This window comes from Gopherus evgoodei, chromosome 14 (assembly GCF_007399415.2).
Source record: "Gopherus evgoodei ecotype Sinaloan lineage chromosome 14, rGopEvg1_v1.p, whole genome shotgun sequence".
Classification (NCBI taxonomy): domain Eukaryota; kingdom Metazoa; phylum Chordata; order Testudines; family Testudinidae; genus Gopherus; species Gopherus evgoodei.
Genome location: NC_044335.1, coordinates 16162519 through 16188510, shown reverse-complemented (window position 1 = coordinate 16188510; position 25992 = coordinate 16162519). Strand labels below are relative to the sequence as shown.

At 41.5% G+C, this 25992-nt stretch overlaps 1 protein-coding gene across 8 annotated transcripts in view; it reads right to left on the bottom strand.

The window, feature by feature from the left end:
• ADNP (activity dependent neuroprotector homeobox) overlaps positions 1-23207 on the bottom strand; it is a 44507-nt gene extending 21300 nt beyond the window's left edge. Inside the window, exons 1-3 of one of the 8 annotated variants that reach the window (XM_030533723.1) lie at positions 22854-23207; positions 9296-9453; positions 7319-7390 (exon numbers count right to left, since the gene is read on the bottom strand). In XM_030533723.1, the coding sequence (XP_030389583.1) occupies positions 7319-7390; positions 9296-9332 (109 nt within the window). In that variant the 5' untranslated portion in view covers positions 9333-9453; positions 22854-23207. Of the gene's footprint in view, positions 1-7318; positions 7391-9295; positions 9454-17324; positions 17343-22853 lie in introns of those variants that run through there. The other 7 variants (XM_030533724.1, XM_030533720.1, XM_030533722.1 and 4 more) reach the window with 7 other exon arrangements.
• Between the last annotated feature and the right edge of the window lie 2785 nt (positions 23208-25992).

Genomic DNA, 25992 nt, shown 5'->3' with positions numbered 1-25992 from the left:
GTTTTGAACTGGTAGTTGAGAGACTATATGACAATGGACTATCTACACTGAAGCCTGACTGGGGGCTGGTCTACAATGGGAACCAACATCAGCATAGCTATCTCTCTCAAGGGTATGAAAAATCCACAACATTAAGATGTAGCTATGCTAATCTAACCTCCGATGTCTACAGCGCTAGGCTTCTGGAATAATTCTTTTGTCGACCTAACTACCACCTCTCGGGGAGGTGAACTGCTTACGCTGACAGTAAAACATCTCCTTTCAGAGTAGGTAGTATCTACATTGAAGCACTACAGCAGTGCAGCTGGAATGCTGCAACTGTGCTGCTGTAGCAGTTTAAGGGTAGACATACCCTGGAGGAAGGCTGGAATTTCCCAGATGGAGCACATGGGCAAAAAAGGACAGTAGCTACCTGCGGTGAGGGTCTTTCATCACCACATGCTGGAAGACCAGGCTGTAGAAAGAGGTTGCAGAAAAGTCTGCCTAGCCTGAAAGACTGATCAGACTGGACTCAGAAAGGGTTAGATCATACTTTTATTGGGGGGGGGGGGAAGGAGTATCTCAGGGCTAGTTGGGATTTTGCAACAATTGCTAACTCTAGTACTTTAAGAGCGACTATGGCTAATAAATTCCTTTGATAAGCCTGTATTCTCAGCTTACCTGACACATTGTTCCTGAAGGAGTTGATCAAGAAACTGAGCATGCCTACAATTAAATGGAACTCTGAGGGAGCATGTATAAGCAACTGGAGTTGCTGGTTTTGGAATTTATAGCAGCCAGGCTGGGGAGTCCCACATCCCAAGGAAGGGTGGCAGACACAGGGTCTGAACCTGGAAGTGTCCCGTAAGAGACCGAGAGCTAAGAATAGCGATTCTGGGAGTTTATATACACATGGGATCCAGTGGCTCAGTCTAGTCACAACAATCTGGTGCCTGTTCAGCAAGAGAAACTGGGCCAGACTGTGACACTGGGTGAATTGTTTAGCTATAAATTAGTTACCTCTGCTTTTCAAGGTGGCACCCAAAACTCCTGACTACTTAGCTAATGGTTGCAATAAAGTCAACTGATATTGGTGCTAATACAAAGCCTGTTGTCCTCAATGGGAGCCTTTCCACTGCCTTCAAAGGGCTTTAGACCAGACCTGTTGTAACCCTAAACAGACCTCAATGGAGAATTACTTTTGCTTCACTGGAAAGTGACCTTAAATATAAACTTCACACAATGCAGCATTTCGGGTACAATTCCAAGCTATCTGCTCTTACTGTTTTATAAGCTTGTCAACAAAACTATATGAGAAAAATTATTAAAATGGTGTGAAAAATATTGTATAACACTTTTAAATACTTCCTGGATCATGGGGAGGTGTGCACACCAGCGTTCTGAACAAAAACAGAATTATAAAAATTGTGGAAGAATTTTGCTTAATTGCCAGAGAAATTAACAGTATGAATAACCTAGATGCAGGAGACAATAAAGTTACTCCACTGTCTACAGACACATGACAAGAGCAAAAAAGAAAAAAAGCTTTTAGTAGGCAAACTGAGTTTACCCAAAAGAGGAATTTTAAACCAGTTTTGTACTCTTCATGATGTTGGCAGCTCAAATTCCTCATTTAAGTACTCCAGTATTTAGATCTACTCACTCTTCTGCAAACAGACCCCAAGTGACCTTCAGCTCTGCTTCCTGGCTCTTTAAATTCCAGATGAAGAGGCAGCTGCAGACATGTAGTGGCCATTTTAAAATAATCTAAACTGTTGCAGATTGCACAGCCTCTATTAAGTTAATTTCCTTTTCTTTGTCTGGTAACTTTTAAACCATATCTTAACCTTTAACAAGAATAATCACCTTCACTGTATGGTATAAAACTGTGAATTTCACACCTCCAAACTAAGGTAGCCATGTAATCCAATCCCCCTAGCAAACTAGCTACCATGTGACAGTCAGCAACCCAGACAATCACTTCAAAGCAATGGAAAAAAAGAGGGATTTGTGTAAGACTACTAGGAAAGAAACTATGTATTAGAAAATGTTAACACACACTATGTATAGACAAGGACTGAAAAGTCAATGTTTTACACAGTATTAGAAAACGCTAATGGTATGCATTTTCTTAATCTAGACAATTCCTTGGAAGGTAAAAGTCCCTTGCTTAATACCTAGAGCCCCATTTTCCACAAATTCAGAACAAAACAACATTAAAAAAATGAAAAACCCATCCATCAACACCAGCTCCTGTCCCCTGTGGCTTTGTCCAGCTCCCCACTCCAGGTGTGGCAACATGGTACACGGGGTCACAGCACTACTCAGGTTTGGCCCAGCTGCCTCTGTCATGACAGGGGGTAGTCAGACAAAATTTAAGTGATTGGCATTACAACCTGGTGACAGAGGGACAGCTGGGCCAAACCTGAGCACAGCTGCGATGTATGCCCCAGGCTGCAACACCCGGAGCAGGGAGCTGGGCCCAGCCCCAAAGAACTGTTGCTGCTGTGGAGTGTGAATGCGTCAGATTCACTCTGCAACATCCCCCAGGACCTCTCAGCCCTCAGGAGCCAACACCCCACATGGATAAAACAAAGTAACAAAATTCCCCCCCATATAGGCTATGTTTAGAGCCTCATGACATTTTCTTTTATACATATATGACACTCTTCACACACACACACACACACACACACACACAGAGCGCATATATATGAGAGTGTCATGAGGCTCTAAAAATAGCCAATATTCACAACCAGAAAGGTAAGAACCTACAGGAATGCATGTGTCCAGGGAATATACTCCAAGTCATCACAGGTGCTTGTCTTTCTCTCACACAAAGGAGAAGAGGAAAAAGGAAGCTTCACCACACACCCTCTTGCTAAGAAACTTCCCTCTTAATTCAATCCCAGAATGAACTAGTTTCTACTCCAGACTGAGTAAAACCCCACTTTCCAGCTAGTCTACAATAACCTGATCTTTTACAGGAGAAGAATCTCTGATTCCATCATCTCTGTTACTCCTGTACAGTAATTTTTTAGACTCTGAATATAATCATATAGAACATACACTTCTACCTCGATATAACGCTGTCCTCGGGAGCCAAAAAATCTTACCATGTTATAGGTGAAACTGTGTTATATCGAATCTGATTTGATCTGCCAGAGTGCGCAATTCCCCCAGAGCACTGCTTTACCGCATTATAGCTGAATTCGTGTTATATCGGGTGGCATTATCTCAGGGTAGAGGTGTAGTTTCTCTATTTTATAAGAAAATTTGCCCTTGAGGTTGAAAAGTGACTATTCAGAGTACAGTACTACACTTCTGACACTGAGCAAATTTAGTCACTTTTTAAAAGAGGACAATATTTTCCTCTGAACTGAGAACTTCACCCAGTCAGATGTACTTGAAAAACAGAAGCATGGGAGATTGACATTTTTTAAAGTTATTCAAAAGATTAACTTAATATTGGTTTGATGTTCCAGGGCTTCATTGCCCTTAAAGGATAAGACATTTTATATGACTACTATTCTATACCAATAAACACAGTAAATTATTATTGTCAATAATTCCAGAATCTTTTTAGAAATGTTGTGGTAAGACCTATAATCAAGGGGATAATTTTACAAGAAACCACTGCTGCACAAAGTAACTGAGATAACCCAAGTTTTTCCTCATGGTGAAAGTATCACTTCATCAAAGCATCACTAATCCAAAATTTTACCATCTCCTTATTAATAAGAAGTCCGTTTATGAAACTTGGAAGCCCTACAATTACCAGCATATTTGGAATTGCCAGATAAGCTTCTACATGTATGAACCTAGACATTCCAGCAAGTTATCTGCACATCCAGAACTTAATTTGCAAGGAGCTACTTCACGAAAAGTGCACTTTTCCAAAACAAAAGGCTCTTTAAAGCACTATACAAAATTGAATCAAAGAATATTTTATTTCTATTTAAAAATCTTAAACTTTGCAATGCCAAACGGTTAGATACCCCCGATGCTTTTTAAAATGAACACTGAAATATTTGCCCAGTAGGGAACTAAACGTGCTTTAAAAAAAAAAAAAAAAAAGTAAAGTCAACATCACAGATAAGTTTTCGCTCCTTTCTTGCATAGCTCTCTTTGGCTGTCTCAATCCCTTTGTGATTTCTGTGCATCATAATTTTAAATTTCACTACACAGCTGCCCATGGAGCACAGAATAGATTGGCTGGAAAAGAGGGTCAATCAAGAAAAGGAAGATAACAAGGAAGTGCTGTTCTGGCATAAGAAACCAGAATAGGAAGGAAGAATGAGAAAGAAATAAAAAGAGAGCAAAGGGAAGCAACAGAATGGAAAGCAAATGCATGAAAATAAATGTAGGTTGAGTACATTTGTTAATTCATAGTGGTACTGAATTTTCCTGGCAGATGGCTCCCAGAGCTGTGCATTTGTTATGCAGGGAAAGCATTCAGAGAGGGGGGTTGGCAAGGTGTCAGAGAAAAGTAGTGTTAGGGCAGAACATTGACAATTAGCTAAAGAAACAAGTATTTTTCAAGTCAGTTGTCATAGCAAGCAACTTTCCTTACCCTACCCCTACCACTCAAAAAAATTCAAGCTCTCTAACTCCTTAGCTCAGGGGTGGACAAAGTACAGGCCACGAGCCGTTTTAAGCCAGCCCACAAGCTCCAGCTGGGGAGCGGGGTCCAGGGCTTGCCCCGCTCCGGTGCTCCATTTGGGGGCCACACCACATGGCTTGGCCCTGCTCCAGCACTCCAGCCCTCCAGCTGGGGCGCTGGATTGGGGGCCAAACCATGCAGCTCAGCCCTGCTCCAGCACTCCAGCCGGGGCGCTGGGTCGGGGGCCGCACCATGCAGCTCAGCCCTGTTCCAGCACTCCAGCTAGGGTGCCAGGGAAGGGGCAGCACTACGTGGCTCCCGGAAGCAGCCGCATGGCCCCGCTCTGAAGGTTGGGGGCCACTCCACATGTAGGAGCTGGAGAAGGGACATGGTTCCAGGAGTCGCTTGAGGTAAGCGCCGCTCAAAGCCTGCACCCAAGCCTCTCCCCATGCCCCAATCCTGATCCACCTCCCACTCTCCAGCCCCCTTGATCCCAGCCCAGAGCACCCTCCTGAACCCCAAACTTCTCAGCCCCAGCCCCACCCCAGAGCCCGCACCCCCAGCCGGAACCTGCACCCCTGCCCCAGCCCTGATCCCCCTCCTGCCCTCTGAACCCCTCAGTCCCAGCCCAGAGCACCTTCCTACACCTCAAACTCCTCATCCTCAGCCCCAACCCAGAGCCTGCACCCCCTCCCACACATCCCCAACCCCAATTTTGTGAGCATTCATGGCCTGACATACAGTTTCTATTTCCCAATGTGGACCTCAGGCCAAAAAGTTTGCCCTCCCTTGCTTTAGCTAGTTTATCTGGAAATATCTAATGCTATAATAAAATGTTCTGTAGAAGTTAAAACTAGTATGGTACCATATTTAAGGAAAAACACGACAATGCAACGTAACAGCAATAATACTACGGTTTCTCACCTACTTATGAGTTAATCTCAAACGTTAAAGAACAAATAAAAATTAAAGGCAATCGCTAATTTGGACATTAGGGCTGAGGTTTTCAAAGCTGCCTAGATAATTTGGATGCCTAGCCACCACTAATTTTAACTGGATTTGGATGTCAAGATTCTTTAGGTGGCTTTGAAAATCTGAGACTAAATTTTCAGCCCTAAGTCAATTACTGTGAAGACAGAAAACTGGAAGATGAGATGGAATTTAATTCATTTCTGAATTCCTGTCTTTCCAAACTATCACTGCTGTGTTACTATTTACTATCAGTTCAGAAGGAGTATTGTTCCATGGATGACGCATTAACGTGAGCCCTCTTGAAAAGTGTTCTCTGTTGTCAGTATCCCCTAAGTAGCACAGAAGCCCACCAGTCCTGCAAGAATAAACACAGCAACATCCCAAGCTGTGAAGAGGAGAGCAAACAAACATCAAACTTACACAAGGTACCATCCTTTTATTAAAGGGCTCTATATTTTGAAACAGCAGAGGACTTAAACTGATTGAGTATCAAACTGAGCACTCCAGAGGGCCAGATTCTCCTCAAGCTCAATTCCTTTGCCAGCTCACAAGTGCACGGTTGAGATTTTATTAATGTTGCAAGTCATTTTTGTAATACTAGATAGAAAAAAAAAATCACGAGACTTAAAAATAATGTGATTTTAAACAAGGGGAAAGCAATTTCTTGCTTAACTACTGTGCATTGCTATTTATTTCTACCAATTAAAAGGATACTTCATGAGACACTGCAACACTTCTTAAACTTATCATTTAAAAATACTGACTCTCTTAGATACATATATATATATATATATATTTTTAAAGTGCACAATGGTAACTTCACACTAAGGACAACTTCACTAAAATGTTATTTTCCCTCCCCAAAATTGAGGCTGCAACATGAAAAGCAATAACTATGCTTCTGGGTGACATTACAAATTATATGTACATAATTTTGACTCTTTCTATGAACATATTTCGTTGATCCTTCCTTTCTATGCTGTGACTATTTTACTCTTGTACATATGGAAACTTAAGGGAGACTCTGAGCATTTCAATGACATGGAATAGTGCGATGAACTACACAAGAAAGTATCGGATCTATGTGTACCCAAGAGATGGGCAAGTTTGCAAGCACTTGTATGTCCTAATAGTCTTCTCTGCCCAACTGTGTTTTCTGGGAATAACACAAAGAGTAATCTATATGCACCTGTACTAAGTCAATCTTGTACATCTTATTAATGTAAAGATGACTTATTCCGAGTTAGAATAAATCCCAGCTTATTTACCTAAGAAAACATGTTTCTATAAGCAAGTTACTTAGTAACACAAGAAAAACAAATCTGACATTTCCCTGGGATGCACTATGACATCAAGCTATTTTTGACAATAAGAGGCACCACTACAACCAAACTTTTTGAACAGATGGATTTTTATTTGAAAGCTTGTCTCCCAGCTTCACACTTAACGTATTTGCAAATATTTTAACACCTGCACTTTAAAAGGTCAGAACAGCAAAAGAGACCACAGAAAAAATTTATACTACTACAGCTATAATATAAAGACCTTGCTCTAAATCTTTACACATTTTGAAAAATGTCTCAGTTTTGCTTTTCTAGTTGCACCTCTTCAGCTTCAAAATCCATCTGTGGCCTAAATACTCAGTGAAGACATTCCAGCAGGTAAGACAGGTGAATTACTAAGTTCAACATTGGATGCCCCAAGTTAAAGCCCAAAACTAAGTGCAACTCATGTAGTTTAAAATGTAGTCTCTGAGACCCTCACCTTTAATATGGAGGTGCAGCCCATGGACACTATTGGTCTCATGCAATGTTCCATCTTGCTCCACAACCACTCCTACAGAGAAAACTTGACAATAGTCTATTATTTCATAACAGACTCTAATCTTGGAACACCTCCCCTTTCCTGTGCAAAAATATCTTCCCTCTACTTAAACTCCACTTTTCACTTATCCTTCCATCACTAACTTCTTATGAACCTGTCTGTGGTAACACCTCTTCTAGATGACTGAATTTTATCTAGTTAAATCTGCTGTAAACTACTCAGGGCAGGGGCTTTTGCTGTGTCTGCCAAAGTACAATGCAGACTATACCATCATAATATAAACATTCAAAAGGTTATATACCCCAACTGATCTACTTTAGAAAAAGACCTCCAGGTTTTTATAGTGAATTTTAAAAAAGCCTACCACTTTCTCACATGTTATGTTATTTAACATTATGTGGTCTTTTCCTGTCATCTCCACAACAGCAGATACATACTAATCCAAAGTTGGTGGGGGTTAATCAAAAATGCTAGTGACAAAGGTATTTTAGCATAAAAAGTCAAGCATAATTGAAATGGCTGGGGCTTGTTGCTAAAAGCTGCGTAGTGTAGACAAGGCTAAAACACAGCCTTGTCACTAAAAGTCAGCGTGTGTAAACGCTAAGTGCCGACAAAATACTTCCAGCCCCGTGAGCAGCATTTGCAGCCTGCATTGGCAAAACTTTTGTCTTTCGTGGGGGAGGAGGGGATCTTTTTTTAAGTACTCGTGAAATACAAAAGTTCTGTTGACAACACTGCAGTGTAGACAAGCCCTTGTTAACATCTATAATAACTTCCAGCTTCACTCAAATAAAGAAGTGGAGAGAGATAATCTCTGTTTATCAAATTATGTGCATTCTTCTATTAACTGATTGTGTTACATTTCACTTTGCAGCACCCTCTCCTTTGAGTAGTTTCTCTGCTGGGGATTTATTTTTCAAGAAATACTTAACAGAACAACCAGGATTCAATCAGCATACAGGACAAGCATCAGCGCAATTCTCAAACTACAAATCTTTAAATCAGATTTAATTTCTCCATTGGCTGTAAACCAGCACTACATTATTGTTGTTTACTAATTCAAACTTTATTCATTCAATACAATTTTCAGTGTACATTATTTTTAGCATTTCATCAGTACTTTGATTTTATTCCAACAGATATTATGAAGAAACCTTAGACTAATCTAAATATTACATAAAACTGAATAAGGCTGCTATAAAGGTTGGTAGAGTTAAAATTTTACTTTTTTCCTTCTATCCGTTTAGAAAGTAATTCTTTTTTTTCCTTTTAAATAAGTGACCTTCTCTATTCCCCCTTTCTCCCATTATACAGAGTCCAGCTATTTAGCTAACTTTTCATTTAGCTAAATTTATGTGCAAATGATTGAAAATGTTTTTAAACATTTCATTTACAAGCTTCCAATGAGTTATAAACAATGAAGTTGTGATTTAAAAGTAACATATACCTTGTAAAACTCTAAGGAATAACTTCACTTAAAGGGACACTCAATCACATTTTTCTCAGGATTATTTTATCTATGCATCACAATGATAGCTAAGTTTACTATACAATTGAGATGAATATATTTCTTCCAGTTTGTTTTACTTTGTCCATGACAGTGCTTTGATATAATCAGTTTCACCATTTCCCTGTATAATCAGCTTCCCCTTCTGTGTGTGTGTTTATACACAAGAGAAAACATTTTTTTAAAGAGCCAGTAAATTAACTATAAAACCAAGAAAACAGTTAGGGTGACTCAAACACAGGTGTAGTACCTGAAAATTTATTTCTTAAAAATGTATCTAGATTTCAAGTTGGTGTTCCTTTAAGTGTAAAATTTCCAAATTCTACACATTCAGACCCATTCCCTCAATTTTTTTGCCCACACTTCAAACTCTTCCCATTTCTATTCAGTACATATTATGAGGCATTTACCTCCAAAATTAATGGTGCTTGGATGTCTCAGACTCATTGGACAAGTTTCATGCAAAAGCCTCCAAAAATAATTCTCCTGCAGAACGCCCACCTCAGCGATTATATTACATCTACTGTGTGAGGCCAAAGCCCGGACATAGGAGAAGGCTCATATCCTGCTGTACAAAACAAAGTGTTAAAGACAAGAGATAAGAATGTAATAAGGGTAAGTCTTACATTTATAAATTATGTTTCATCGTGAAGGACTAATGCCCATTATGAACCAAACATACAGGTATCACTATTTAAATAGAGCAACTAACTGCTGGAATTGAACCCAGCTGCCTTCCTCCATTGAAAATGTTACAAAACATTTTAGCAGGTTTTAATTTTAAGCAAAAAATTCCTCTAGTTGACACTACAGTAGAATATTTTGATCTTCAGAACTTAATTACCCAAATTGAAATTCCACCAGGATACAGAACTAACACTGCTATTCACATGCCATCTTTTGATCTCATAAGCAGTTATGGCTTCCAGTTTTACATCTCATCTGAAACACAGCACCTTCAGCATGACAGTGCCCTCCACAGCCATGATGCATTTCAGATGAAGAGGTGAAGTGCCACCTACTGAGTCACCAACTGTACCTGTTTTCTCCTTGGAGGATTTCTACCCAAATATAGACCCATTTTGCAATCTAGGGTCTTAGGAGATCATATAGCCCAAGGTAATACGGCTGTCAACCACAACCGTGAGGAAATACATTCAGTAGGGCAAGATTCAGATGAGAAGTCTCATTCAGGTTCGTATCTGCTGGTACTAAGATGTGACGTAGATTATGCTGGGTGCTGGAATGCATTAAACTATGTTCTATAATCCATTTGCTGCACTTTAATTCATCTCACTCATTCATGCTAACAAAAGAATCAAGGTACTTCTATTTTAGGCAGGTTTTGAAGCAGAAGGTGGCAGATAACTTCAGTGTAGGGAACCAGGAGTGAACAAATCCATCAAAGCTTCCAAAGTATCTTTTAGTTGACCATAATTTATTAAAGCTTGTCAGACAGAGGATAAAAAGTTTACCAGATTTTCCTCTATGAGTTGTTTGATTCAAGTGATAGTTTCATGGACTTTCTGATAACATCTACATCCTAATAAAGTACTGGTACCACTACAGAAACTGGATTAAGTTTCTGGAAATTTGTGGACTAAGTTTATTATAGAAATAAAACTTTAATGGGCTGATATGACACAACAACAGAATGCATTAAATACATAAGTTTAAAGGAAAGACTTAAAATTTAACTTTTGTTTTAAAAACCTCAAAATTTATATTCTAAAGAAGAGATTTACAGTACATACTAGTAAACTGGGCTATTGACTAAGATTGGAGGAACTGAGTTATTTTATCTGAAAAATATTTTTACTATGAACAATAAATTTATTTCCCTGCCATACTGGATTCTTTTCTGACAGAGGACTGGACAGAATGGTCAGTTAGTCCTCTGCACTTCTGTCAAGTCCAGATCACCTCATATTCCTCTCTCCCACCTGAAGACCAATTATATAAAACTACCTGTCTGGCTGAGGCCTGTTTGGAGCACATCAGTGACAATTACTACATCAACCTGAAGATGTGACCACTGAGCAAAGCAAGGTACTTCAACCTGTACCAGGGTCAAACAAGTCCACCCCCAAAGACCGAAACTAGTTACTCTACAAGGTACAAACCATGATCATCAAGCCTCTGGCATTTTTCTGAATTTAAAAAATCCTGCATAAAAGTTTTCCCAAATAGCAAAGTCTCATTTTATTAACATTGTATTATGAGTTAAAGGGAATTATTGGTTTAGATATAAAAAGTACAACACAACAGCATGTATCAGAACTGGTTGCAGCTGCATGCTTCTTGTTCAAAGCAGTAAAAAACATTAGGCCATGGCTACACTGGCACTTTACAGCGCTGCAACTTTCGTGCTCAGGGGTGTGAAAAAACACCCCCCTGAGCGCTGCAAGACACAGAGCTGTAAAGCCTCAGTGTAATCAGTGCCGCAGCGCTGGGAGCGCGGCTCCCAGCGCTGCAAGCTACACCCGTAAGGGATGTGGTTTACGTGCAGCGCTGGGAGAGCTCTCTCCCAGTGCTGGCGCTCCGACTACACACACACTTCAAAGCGCTGGAAATTTCAAGTGTAGCCATACCCTTAGTTTCCTATAAGACTTCACTTTTTTCTTATGCTTCACTAGTCCATGTATATTTTAAATATGATCTATTTCCAAGACACCCACTTAGTTAATTACGCTCAAATAGAATGCTCTGAGAAGCCAGCCATGAAAGTAGAATGAATAAAAGACTATATTAATACAACATTATGGTTGAGATTTTTGAATATACTATTCTGAAAATATTAAACTATGGCTCCCTCAATGCAACCTCCTTGTGCCTATGGACTATTCGGCCATGTATCCTATTGTGCTCTGCACAGCACAAGGTGAATGATAGGAGATGCCTGTTTACCAGGAGGGAGCTGGAATACTGGCACCTGAACCTTCCACAGCAGTTGAGCCAAGCGGATTTGAGGAGCAGGCAGTGACAGCACTACGAGCCTTGGGGATAGCATGGAGCGAGATGGGAGAGAAAGCCAACATAAAAATAAGGAAAAACACAGCAGGGTCAGGGACAACACAGAGTTAAAAAATAGAGTGACAGAAGCCAGAAAGAAAAGTGGCAGAGAATGAAAAGCTGACACAGACACCTCCCTGAAAAGGTAAGTGTGGCTTCTGCATAGCCTTGTTCCTGCACTGAGAGGAATAAACAGTTCAAATCCTGACACAGTCACCATTTGTTTATAGGAAAAATGAAGCATTTAATCTGTCAGACTACTCCTCACATGGTAGTAAAACAGCTCCAGATGACTTTCAGAGGCACTGGGCACCCGCAGCTCCCTGTGAATCCAATGGGATTTACTGGTGCACACCACTTCCAGAAAGTCACAACTAATGTTTCACTTTTCCAATAACAGCTATAAACCTATGAAGGATATTGGTTTTCAATATTAAACACACTACACTCTTGATAATTTCTTTATGGACAATACCTATTTCACCCACTCGACCACAAACAACAGACACTGTACTCAGCTTGTCAGTTGGTAAGAGTTCAGTCATGGTAGATCTATCCTTGAACAAGGGCTTGCTTTCACTGCTACAGTTAACAAGTTACTCTACTCAAGCTAACCTAGCTCAAGAGTGGACACACTGAACCACACTGCATCAAACTAGAGCAAACAGATTTGCAGAGTGAGAGGATTAGCAGATAATGAATTATACTAACTCCAGCTGTAGCCTGTGGCTGCATCCTCACTGCATTACTAGCTCAAACATCAGCAGCACTTGAGCGTCAACCCTAATGGGCCAGCTAGCTCAAGCAAAGCACGATTTAACTCAAACTAGAGATGTGTGTATGTGGAGAGGAGTCAGGTTAAGGGTGACCTGAGTTATACTTTGAGTTAACACTGTAGTGAAGCCCTGAAATTAGTTTGATGGCGCTAACTACATGTATATCTATGTTACAATCAAAGATGTAATTGCAGTGCATTCAGACATACCCGAGCTACCTTTAATCTAGCTAGCACTGATACCAATAGCAGTGAATAGGCAGCATAGGCTTCAGTGTGGGCTAGACACCCAAGTGCATACCTAGATTTATAGATGGGCAGGTAGGCCTCACTGAATCCCATGCTGCCATGGCTTCACTGCTACTGGCACCTGTGCAAGCTAGATTAAAGCTAGCACAGTATGTCTAATCACAATCCAAATGCAGTGTAGGACTGTCCATTGTAGGACTGAGACTATGCTAGCTGCTTTTCTAAAATGAAAACTTGAAAAAGACATCACTACCTTCTGAAATTTTTGTATGTGCTACAGTTTCAATACCAAATATCACTATAACTGAACAAAGTAAGCAACAATTATTTCTCTATTTGATCAGTCTGTTTACTTTGTACCATTTACTTCATTACGTACAGTCAGGTCCCACCTCTTCCCACCCAACTAAGTCAGTTTCCCCACTACTGGAAAGCCTAACTCCTAAAAATATATATTTTTTAAATATTCAGAATATACTATTTAAGAAATGCTGCATCAGAAACTGGATATTTTAAATTAGCTAATCACAAAAATTCAGGTTGCCTGGCTCTCTAAACAAAATCTCTGTTAGCACTGCTTCCCTGACCAATGTGAAGTTCTTGAGTTTCCCATGTTAACTGTTTATATAACCAAGTATATATTCCCGGGGGTTGGGGAGGAATGGATGGAGAGTTTATCTACAGCATGGTTTTACAGCACACCTATAAAAATCTCTGTGCAGGAAATTTTTATGCCTTCTACATTTCCCTGGCTAAGACCACAGAACAGCAATAATCAGCAAATGCTTGAGAAGTTCCCTGTTTGTCTCTGATCTCTTTGGGCTTACAGTCCAGCCTCAGGTTGGCTGCTCTTGCGTAAGGGTCTCCAGCTTCCCATCATACAAAAAGAACTCTCATGAAAGACAGCCAAGGTTCTAATGACCAAAGTATCAACAGTGTAGCTGAAATTTCTTCCTCTCCATTCCCCTTTTTAGATTAAAAATCTCGTTTCTTCTGCTGCCCATCAGACAGGGAGTCTAACTCAGTGGTTCTCAATCAGGGCTCCAGGGCCCACTAGGGGGCCGCGAGCAAGTTTCAGGGGGTCCACCAGGCTGGGCTGGCATTAGACTTGCTGGGACCCAGGGCAGAAAGCCAAAGCCCCACTGCCTGGGGCTAAAGCTGAAGCTTGAGCAACTTAGCTTCACAGGGCCCCCTGTGGCATGCTGCCCCGAGGCAACTGCCCTGCTTGAGCAGCAAAGGGTCCTGTGGCTGCAAAGGGTCCTTATAGACTAACAGATGTTTTGGAGCATGAGCTTTCGTGGGTGAATACCCAACTCGTCAGATGCATGCATGCCCTGCTTGCTACCCCCTAACACTGGCCCTGGCCTTTATATGCAGAAAAACAGTTGTTATGGCACAGATGGATCGTGGAATTTTTATAGCATGTTGGGGGGGGCTCAGAAAGAAAAAGGTTAAGAGCTTCTGTTCTAACTCTCACTTTTCATTCTTTCTTGATTTCTGGAATTTTCCACTGGTGCCAGAAGCTCCACCTAGTGGGTGTGTACACTAACTGCACAGTTTGAACAGGAATTAACTATTGCCTTACCAACAGCTACTAAGCATATGTAATGTTGATAATGTTCATGTTTTAGTTAACTGTGCAACATGGCCAAATTTTCATTTATTTGGGAACCGTAACTTTGAATTTGCTGACTGGTGTTTAAAATCTGAACTAAAATGTCACATTAATTTAGGTTTCTTGTTGCTAATCTATTTATTTGACCATGCAAACATTTAAATAGGTCGATTCCTGCTTTGTGTTTTTGATGTGCCTTAGAAACTAATATCAAAAGTTGTCTGGTCTGTACAGCACAATATAAGTAAGTGTACAGGATGTCTAAACTAGAGGCACCAATGGTCAAAAAGGTAGGCCACCACACCTAGCAGCCCCTTTAAAATGAGCATTTGAAATTGCCACGGGTATTTATATATACATACACACACACAAACACACACACATACCAATAGCTGCAGTGAAATCAATATGTACTGCACATGCTCACTATGCCATTCTCACTTGTCCATGGCTATTTGTTAAAGACTTTTTTGTTCAATGTAATAAAGCCTCAAAAGGGGTCATGATTTTCTTATACCATGATATACAGTTCAATGAGTGCAAAGAAAGGCTAAATGAATATTCCTCAACATTTCAAAAGTAATTCTCCTCCGGGATGAAACTAATATGAAAAATTCCAGAGCAAAATATATTGTTGGAAGCTTAATCACATGTAGGGCCCTACCAAATTCATGGTTCATTTTGGTCAATTTCATGGTCATAGGATTTATAAACAAACAAATTTCATTATTTCAGACATTTAAATCTGAAATTTCACAGTGTTGTAATTGTACGGATCCTGGCCTAAAAAGGTGGGGGGGAGGCCTGGGGGGTGTTTGCAAGGTTGTAGGAGGAGCTGCGCTACCCTTACTTCTGCACTGCTGCTCATGGCTGCGCTGCCTTCACAGCTAAGCTGTTGGAGAGCAGCAGCTGCTGGCCAGAGGCCCAGCTCTGAAGACAGAGCCATCACCAGCAGCAGTACAGAAAGGATGGCATAGTATGGTATTGCCACGCTTACTTCTGTGCTGTTGCGGGGTGTTGCCTTCAGAGCTGGGTGCCGGGCCAACAGCCACCACACTCTATCTGCCCAGCTCTGAAGTCGGCGCAGAAGTAAGGTGGCAATACCATGATTCTCCTAAAATAATCTTGTGAACCCCTGCAACTCCCTTTTGGGTCAGAACCCTGAATTTGAGAAATGCTGGTCTCCCCTGTGAAATCTGTATAGCATAGGGTAAAAGCACACAAAAGACCAGATTTCACAGTCCATGATGCATTTTTCATGGCTATGAATTTGGTAGGGTCCTAACCATGTGGAATCCTGAAGTGCTCTGACTTGCTGTTTGGAGCATTCCAAGAAGCATTCTGACACTTGGTAAGAATCTAAAGAGCTTACAAAGAGACATTTATTACTGCACAAAGTGGCACAGAAGTCTTTCTAAATTTAAAATACAGAAACAAAACATGTAAGCTGTTACAGGTGATCTGATGTGCCAAACCAGTAACACACATTGCTGGGGTGTGCGGGTGAATGATGAGTAGCAAAGCACTGCACAAGTGTGCATATATTGATATGCACTCCGGAACATGTTACAATCTACTCCAGTGATTCTCAAACTGGACATGACTCAATTTTAATGGGGTCGCAAGGGTTGACTTTAAATTTGTTGAGGCCCGGCCCCCAAGTTGAAGCTCCACTGCCTGGGACCGAAGCCCAAGGGGCATGGTGGGGCTCAGGTTACAGGTGCCTGGCCTGAGACGTAAGACCTTGGATTTTGAATTTGGCCCCTCTGCCCAGGGCCGGTTTTGGCTCTGGCCCTCCCACCTGGGTTGGCGGGGCTCCTGTCGGCTTCAGTTCCCCCTTCCTGGGGTCATGTAGTTATTTTTGTTGTCAGAAGAGGGTCGCAGTACAATGAAGTTTGAGAATCCCTGATCTAGTCAATACCCCAGCCAGTGTGTGATATACTCCTCAGATAGTGGAGGTATTGTATATTAAATTGATAAGACACTAGCCAGTTGGCTAGAGCTTAGCTAACAGGCTATTTTTACATTTTAACTGGTTAAATAAGTAACAATTGATTCAGCTTTTTCTCCCCCCATCCCCAATCCCCATATGTATGCCAAACAAAAATGTAACTAGTCTGTGGGGTTGGACAAGACCTTATAAACTGACTCCTCTCTCCACATATTCTTATCTTTCTTCCCTTTTGTACCGAGACAATTCCCAAGCACTCCAACTCCCTGACTAGATTCCAGCACTAATCCACCTCAGCTGCTGTCTTTGGGCTGGCTCATGGACCTTTGATATTCACAAGACTTCATGGTTGGAGCAGTGGGAATCAAAAACTATACAACACAGTTTTTAGGTATTTAGAGAAAAGCATTTTAAACTTTTCTCTAAGTAACCAAGAGACTTGTTTTAAGGCGCTTTTTCGTCTTTCTTGCTGTTACTGATCCACATCAATACCAAAAAATGTTAATTGGCTCCACTGCAGCAGCAAAGAACTGCTAGCTCTGGAGTCATGTCAGGAATCAAGCAGCTTCAACAGAACAGGTAAAACTGGGTAAAGGCAAGAGAACAGCTGGAAGTCAGGGGACTGAAGGACAGGAGAACAGCTGAAACAGAACTGAAAGGCCTTGGCTAAAAGCATGCCCCCCATATTTAAAATGATTGGCCCAATGAGGCAAAACCACCCACTGAGAGTGTTAACTTTCAATGGTTGAGATAGTTGGAGGGGTTTTATTTTTATTTTTTTAAATAATTAAAGTTTTAAACATTACCTTAATAGTATTTTATCTTAAAAATACATACATATTTTGCCAGCTGATCCATTCAATCAAGAACGTATAAAGTCCGTTGTGTGCACTGGAACACAATTACACAAGTTTAGAACCCAACAGCCAAAATCAGTTTTCTTCCAAACCACTTTTAATGCCAAGTTTTTTTTTTAAACTAAGGATATAAATGGCGTAACTGACAGTGACTCACTGCAGAAGAATATGGCATTTGTTCCACTCTTATTTAAAACCAACGAATGTCACACATCCAAAAAATTCCAATGTATGTGAGGTTAAAATGACGCCCTCCAAAAGTGGGCCTCACATTTGGGCTTCCAATCTCAATTGCAATGCAGGTGTCAACAATATACATTTTTTTCTGAAAACATATGGCCTTTGGGCAGGTAAAAAACAAACTGGTTTCCTTAATCTGATCTCAAGAACATCTTTAGATATTTTATGTCAAGATGAAGATTCTCTTCGAAGTCCAGAATGAACAATTCCATTTCCCCAAAAGGGTGGGTTTTTTACATCATGTTAGTCCAGTCAAGTTAGATTTTATCTAAACACAGAAGTTGTATCCCTTTACCTATACTGGTATCTTTAAAGTGGTACAACCATCCATACTAGTGTGGACAGTTAGTTTATGTCTACACTGCAGAGCCTATGTTGGCATATTCCCCTAGTGCATAGTATACACAGACAGGAGTTTTTCTGTTTCTGTAGGAACACCATCTCTCCAGACAATGTCAGGTACATCAACAGAAGCACTCTTCCACTGATACACCTGTGTCCATGCTGGGGATTTTATAAGCATAACTATGTTGATCGGGGTCATGGTTCTCTCATACCCCTGACCAATGTAGCTGTGCTGATATAAGTGTGGATCATGCCCTAGGCCTTGTCCATACATAAAACTTTGGTCAACACAACTATGGCCATCCACTCCCCTGACTGACATAGTTATGCCAGCCTAACCCCCAATGTAGATACACATAGGTCAGCGGAAGAATGCTTCCATCAACCTACCTACCATCACTCAGGAAGGTGCAGTTCCTATAGCAGCAGAAAAATCCCTTCTGTTACTGTAGCCTGTATCAACTGGGTCACAGCAGCATACCTATGGCACTGTGGCTATGCCACTGTAGCACAGACATGGCCATATACCTGTATAAATGTGCTTATATTTATATAGCTTATCTTTCCGAACAGGAAAAAGTTATACCAATATAAATATACATATACCAGTATAACTGTGTCCATGTTAGGGGTTGTACTGGTATAACTAGCAGTCAGATGGGGGAAAAAAAAATCACACCTGACAATTATACAAGTACAAAATCTATATGTAGACCAGGCCCTAGTTTAATATGATTTAAAAGCCCTAATGCTTGTTAAGATGTAGGCTAACATGTTTGAAAGCTGAAAGGCCAACTAACATGCCTTCAAACATATTAGCCTGCATCTTAATGAGCATTAACACAACTGAAATGCCAACTCAACTGAGCTAACAAACAGGGCACAAGTATCCTAAGGGGCCAGTGACTACCAAAGGACATCTCTGGGTAGAGCACATAATAGGTGAACAATTTAAATCAAACAGCTATTCACTACATCTCTCTTTTTTGGGATTTGATTTAAAGTATATGTCTTAAAGACTTCAGATCCTGATGAGAATGATCATAGTCTAATCTTGATTTGTTCTCTCTTGCAACCTTTGTGAACAAATATTAATGTGAAGATAATTTCCTATTTTATTAATACATATAAATTGCTAATCTGACTGCTACAGTTTGTTCATTTAGAGCTGCTCCAATATAAGTACGTTAGAGTCTTTACTTCTCATGTCTTTTCTCCTACCCAAATATTTATTCCAATTTCTTCCTTTACACTAATCAAGCCAGATGTCACCTTCCCCATTAAAAACAATAGTCATATAAAATTTATGGGTTAGGCTGTGTACACATTATCTTAATTCCGACAATACGCATCTCGCTGAGATACGGCTATGCATGTCAGAAGTATTGCTTTATAACATTTTTAATAGAATTTTCAAAGGCTGCAGTTATTCTCATGTACTAAAGCTGGGGGAATAGCCATCCCTTATTCATGCTGGTGTATGTTGGAAGCACAGCTTACCTTGCACAGAGAGGGCTTATATATGCACTTATTTAGAAATCTAGCTGGCGTTCCCCTTCTAATTTAGGAGTCAGTTAATAAAGTGGAGAGTCTAGCACAGTATATTATCACTGAATTACTTCTATGCTCAATTAAAATGCTCTTTTAAGGCACCATTGTAAGTTAATGCAAAATAATATGAGAGTTGGCATCTTCTGACAATTGGTACCTTTAGTCCTGCATACAGTGAAACGCTTCTGTTATTTGTGTCTCCCTGGATATCACATATAGTAACTTTACCCATTTTGTTTGCATGCTCATGACCTGCTGAAGTTTAATGCTGCAGAGCACGCTTTTCAAAAGAAACCTAGAAGTTCTTCTAAAATAGGGCTCTTAGCCCCAAACATATTGAGTACGACCACATTCTGTTCTTAATCTACATGCCCTTTTTCTTAGAGGAAATACAAGCCACTTTTCATATTTTCCTCAAACATATTCAAAACACTATTTATCTCCCAACATTTAAAACAAATGCTCTTACATTAATGTTTTTTTTTTTTAATTCTAGTAGCTTCACCCAATACACATTTAGGCATTAAAGTAAATTTAGGCATTATGGGGGGGAAAAACTGAAGTTGTTTTCTGTAGTTCATTCTCATGTCACTAGGACTTGGAGTTATAAAATGTGAGTCAGTATTTGAAACACTGGATACTAAACAGTTAACTGTTTCAGACATGAAAGCAAGATTGCAATAGCTTCTTAAAGCTGACTGTAAACTTTGAAGTGGTTAAACATGTCAATCACTGTTAAATGCTAAAAAGCCAAATGTAAAAATAAATAAAAATTACTGTGGACAGGTCAAAATCACTTTTAGCAAAGAAGTTAAAACCTGTATAAAGCGTAATAAATTCACAAGTATAAACAATCTTAATATTCTGCTCAAATATTTCTATGTAGAAACATGTTATCAACTGTGTGTCAAAAAGACAGCTCCATTCTAAGGCTTATCTTTATGTATACTGGAAGCATCTTCAGCAAAGATTTAACAACCATGTTACAATGAATCAGCCTCAAGTGGCAATTTTTAGTAGCAACAGAATGTTTCTTTCCATTTCTGTATAATACTTCAACTTCACTACATATTGTAAGGAAGATATTGGTTGGATTTGGTAATCGCTATCCAACATCTGTAAATATATATTACAAACTGTACAAGGCATTAACTGATCAATTTTGTTTTGTTTTAAAAGCAACTGGTTTTAAGGGGATGGTTCATTTGCCTCATCCAGACGGATGGTAACTGTGATATGAAACCTTGGTAAATCTTCATAGCTGCGACAGTTATCGTTTTCCCCAAGTGAAAGTTCAGTTTTTCCAAATAGTCCAGCTAAGACCCAGATTACTTGAATGGCACTGCTGCTACCAGGGAGCCAGGCAATTCAATCTGAATGTATTTAAGAAGACCTTACTGTGCTGCACAAGTAGTGACAATACTTCTTCATCTAAACACCCCCCCTTCCGCCCCATCAACGTTCAAATATTAACAAACAAAAAGTTAATGGAAACATCATGGCATAAACTAAGGAAAGTTCTGTCATATTTTTCTAAAAGATGCCAAAGCTCTTAAGTCTGTCAAATATTTTCGTTAAAACCAAGATCATAAGTCAAAATAATAGAAGAATCCCAGTGGTCCAAGCTTACTCAGGCTACAGATAAAGCACTCAATGCTTTACTAATGCACCATTTTTAAAGTTTCTACATCACTACTGCCATGCATTCAGAATGTGTGAAAAAGCCATGCAAGTTTATAAAGCAGATGGCACCACAAGCCACAATCAAGTTTTCATACAATTACTACATTCTCCATGGAGGTCCATGTACAGCCTTGCAAAAGAGACAGAAGTCATCCACATGCTCTACTTTTCTCATTTTTCCATTTAATCAGTGTGATTTCCGAACACAAGCATTCTGTCAACTTCAAAAGTGATCTCAGATCATTATAGTGGCAGAGAGTTGATCAAGCACTATGAACTGAATGAAAGTACATAGTAGTAGTATCGGGAATGGCACTGAGAATTTGATGCCAAGAACACAATTTGGTCACTGTAGTTCCAAAACACATATTGAAGTGATCAGATTTTTCTCTAAATCACTGCTCTATTCACTAAATCCTTTACTATGCTGTCAGCTCATAAGAGCAACTGAGCACTTAGTGATAGGCCCATTTTCCCAGGTCTGTAGAAGGCGCTGTGTGGCAGCTCCTCTCTATGCATCTGGGGCCCTTCCCCCTCTCTGCAGCAACCTTACCCAGTGCAGAGAATGCGCCCCCTACTGACTTGAACACTCATCTCTCCTTTCCACCGAATTGGCTGCGGTGCATTTTGGGTGGGAGCTGGTATTTTTCTTCCATGGCCATAAACCAGATGCACAATATAGCTTTAATCCAACCCCAAAACATACAAAAATGGGAGTCACATTCATGTTGGTGCTCTTTTTTTTTTCCTTAAAACCCACTCAGACTACAAATACGAACGAAAAGCAACATGATGGGGTGGGGGACGAGGGTGCAACCTACGAACGGCAGAGGCAGTAAGCAACATTTTGTGGCTTAATTTCTCCTGCCTTTGTCTGAGAATGGGTTACAGTAGCTATGACCCGAGATGGAGAGAGGAAGAGGAGGGTTAGCAGCTGGGTGAATGTTACTCCAGCCTGCAGCCACTGATCTGCTCAGTGGACCAGTTATGAATCGCGCCTTTTCCAGCAGACAGACACCCTAGCTAGTGGGGGGTAGGCTGCTCTAGTCTCCATTCATTGCACCGCAGCCAGCACTGCTTTCCGGCCACTCTCCAGCGCCAACTCTGCCATTAGGGACCTTCACCAGGCAGGCGGCATGTTAAAAGACAGCTCTGAGATGCTAGAGGTGATGGATCCACACATTCACTGATCCATCTCACCCGCTTCACCCCACCATCCACCGCCGCCAGTGCAGAGCGTGCAATGAAAGCCATCCTCGAGGCACATCCATGTGCAACCCCTGCCGCCGGGGGTGAGGAGGGACTGAGGGAGGAGGCTGGGGCTGCATCTGCCGTGCGGGCCCCGGCAAGGGAGAGGGGAAGCCGGTAGCGGTCCCTGCAGCCGGTTCAGGCGGGAGAACGGGCCAGAGCACAGAGAAAGAACTGGTCTCTTCGGTGCATGCAAGTCTTTGCCACATGTGTGCAGCTGCGGAGAGGGGTGGGAGCTGCGCGCAAACTCCGCAGCCCCTGCCTGCAGCGGGCATCGCGTTGGACACTGCACTGTGCGGGGCCGGCACGGGGCTCCTGCCCAGCGGCCGAGGAGAGGGCTGCACGGGGCTCTGCCCCGGTGCTTACGGGTAAAGGCAGCGGCACCGCTGCACGGATCGGGGGGTGGGGGTTGCCGCCTCCCGGCTCGGACCCGCAGACTCACCTACCTGCCTGGGGCTCTCCTCAGCAGGGGAGGGCAGGCGCTCCCCCGGCACCTCTGGCTGGGGGTGGGGATGCGCGGAGCTGCCTCCCTGGCGCCGCCCGGGTCCCTGGGCGGGCGGGCGGAGCGGAGCCGGCGGCGGCGCGGGGGAGACAAAGGGGGCTGGATGGCGGGGGGGTGAGTGTGTGTGGGGGTGGCCTATGGTGAGCAGGTCCCGGGAGGAGGGGGCGGTGGCGGCTCCACGGCGCTTGGTCCCCGGAGGGGGGGTGTCAGGCTCCGGGCCAGGGGGGGGCTCCCTGGGCGCCCTGCAGACAATACAGCCGGGTCCCTCCTGCCCAGAACCTGCCCTGGCCAAGATGGCGGCCGAGAAAGAGCGGAAGTGACGCGAGACTCTCATTAGCATACGGGACTCATTGTCCAGCGGGAGGGGAGGGGGCCGCGCCCCGAGGGGGAGGGGGCCTGAGCCCCAATGGGGCCCTGTTCGCCTAGACCCCATTCCACTTCGGGGTGCGGGTCCTTTAAGGGAAGGGGGAGGGGAATCAGGTTACATAACCCTGCCGATGGCGGGGGCTCTCGCGAGAGGGGGAACCGGCGGCGGGATCTGCCCCGGGCCCGCTAGGAGGCGCCGCGCCCTGCGACTGGGGCCTCAGCGTGGTTTGGCGCCGCCTGCTTATCCTTCCGCCATCCCCCAGCCGGGACTACATCCTGCCCGGAGGGGGGAGAGGGGCCTCGCTGCTGTGTCTGGAGCGGGAGCACGAGTATAGTGAGCATACGCCCACGTGACACAGAAGTGACTACATCACGTGACCTCATAATGGTGAGCACACCACCTCGTGCCCTAGTGATGGTGTGCACACCTTGCACCAGGGAGCTCTCCCCGTGTCCAGGAGGGGAAGCATCAGGCACAGGGATTGCCCCCACAAAGACAGAAGCAAGGGAGGCCAGAGATGGCTTATGGATATAGGGAGATGGGTCTCCTGTTTGCATTTGTAGCACATCATAGTGTTATGAAGCACATCTAAAGCAAGCATTGCGCTGAGCAGCCACAATAGAGACCAGGTTGTACAGCATGCATAGGACAGTAATGTACAGCATACACCGAGCAGTAGTTATCACAAGTGAGCTGTGGTGACCACGTACAGAAGTACAATCACACCATGGACCGTGCAAGAGTCACCACACACAGCAGTAGCATTTACACCTCACACCATGGACAGCGCACTAGTGATCACACCATGCACAGAGCAATATTAACCACACCCTTTGGCTTTAAAGAGTACAGAATAGAGAAAGATAAGTAGCTAAAATATTTTGAGAGAGTTGGGTGGTTTTGATACTTCTTTTATTGTATTGCAATAGTTACCTTTATTTTATCTGACTTTGGAAAATAGCAACAACACCTTCTTGCAAACTATTCATTTGCCTTAACAGAACTTCCTTTTATACAGTTTGGACTTCTAGGAGTAGATCACATTTTAGATTTGGATAATGAACCTCCCTACTTAAAATTGTCCCTCTTGGAAAAAGCCCAGGGCTGATGCAGTTTAAGACTTACGGTTAAATCATAAAGCTGGTTTAAACTGGGACAACTGGAAGAAGGAAGTTTTAAAATTAAATTAAGAAAATTGTATATGTCGTATTAACTACATATATTGCAATATCTTTCATTCTAAAAGAGAGAGAGACACTTTAAACATTGCTCTCTTTTTTTGCCACTTTCTAAAATTAATTTAGATTTGACAGATTTTGATTTAACATACAGAAACCAAAGGCTTCTCTGAAACTAGATTAATATTATATTTTGTTTATTACTTAGCAGCTTTTACACAAAAAAGTAAATAAGTTTTATTTTAACAATGTTTAGGTTATATTTCAAAACCATAGTTTCTTGTATTAAAACAAGTGTCATCTCACAAACTAAGTCCCCAATTGCGCTACTCATGGTGCATAAACTTAAATAAAGCATATGCAAGGTCCTTTGCAGGACTGAGGTCTAATTCAATAACAGTGCACAAAGTATCTTTAAATGAGATAGGCTGGGAACTTTTATTACTTCAAAATACTGGGATGTTATAGATACAATGTAGCTCAATTCAATCAGTTCTCAGTGTTCCAAAACCTGTTGATTCAGGATGATGTGTATAACTGTTAGGTCACTAGTACTGTACAAACAAAAGACTAACAAGTTTTTCAAACCATGGCCATAAGTTTAAGAGCAAGGAAAACTTGTAATAAATTACTTACACTTCACAAAAATTAAATCCCAGATTTTCAAATGCCTCTAATCTGAAACACACCCTTTTTTGGGGGTAGAATTTTGCGATATTTTGTAGAATTTTCTATTTTTTCTCTTGTTTAAGACTTTTACTTGTTCCTCAGATTTTAGAATTTATTCTTTGATTGTCATTTTTTGTGCAAACCATTCCAAACAACTATATGCATTTTCACAGTAAATTCACTTTAGTGGTCATAAGAAACAGTAAGCCATGAAAACAATCCTTCATTTACAATGTCACTGAAATACAGAAAACTTGCTGAACCCTACAAACAAAAAACAAATTAGCCAGTGCTATTTACCATAAGAGGAACTTCTAGAAAGGTGATAGCTAATTGTTCTTTAATTATGTGCCTTCTAGAAAACCTGACAATAATTGTGCAACTTTAAGCAAAGCAAACAGCTATTTTAAGTTCTTATATGACTTTCATTTGCTTTACAAGGGTAGATAGTTTCATTTTATAGTGCAATATAGGAAAAATGCTGGAAAGTATTTGTGAAGCATAGATGAATGGGTACCATATTCTGAAGCTAACCAGTTAAAAGAAACATTCTACAATGTTTGCATCCCTACAGAGCCCATGGAGAAAGACACTCTTTCCTGAGATACTGCTAAATTGACTAAAACAACAAGGAGTCCTTGTGGCATCTTAGAGACTAACAAATTTATTTGGGCATAAGCTTTCATGGGCTAGAACCCACTTCATCAGATGCATGAAGTGGAAAGTAAAGGAGCAGGTATAAATACATGAAAGGATGGAAGTTGCCTTACCAAATGTGAGATCAGTCTAAGGAGACAATTCACTTAACAGCAGGATACCAAGGGAGGAAAGATAACTTTTGAAGTGGTAATGAGAGTGGTCCATT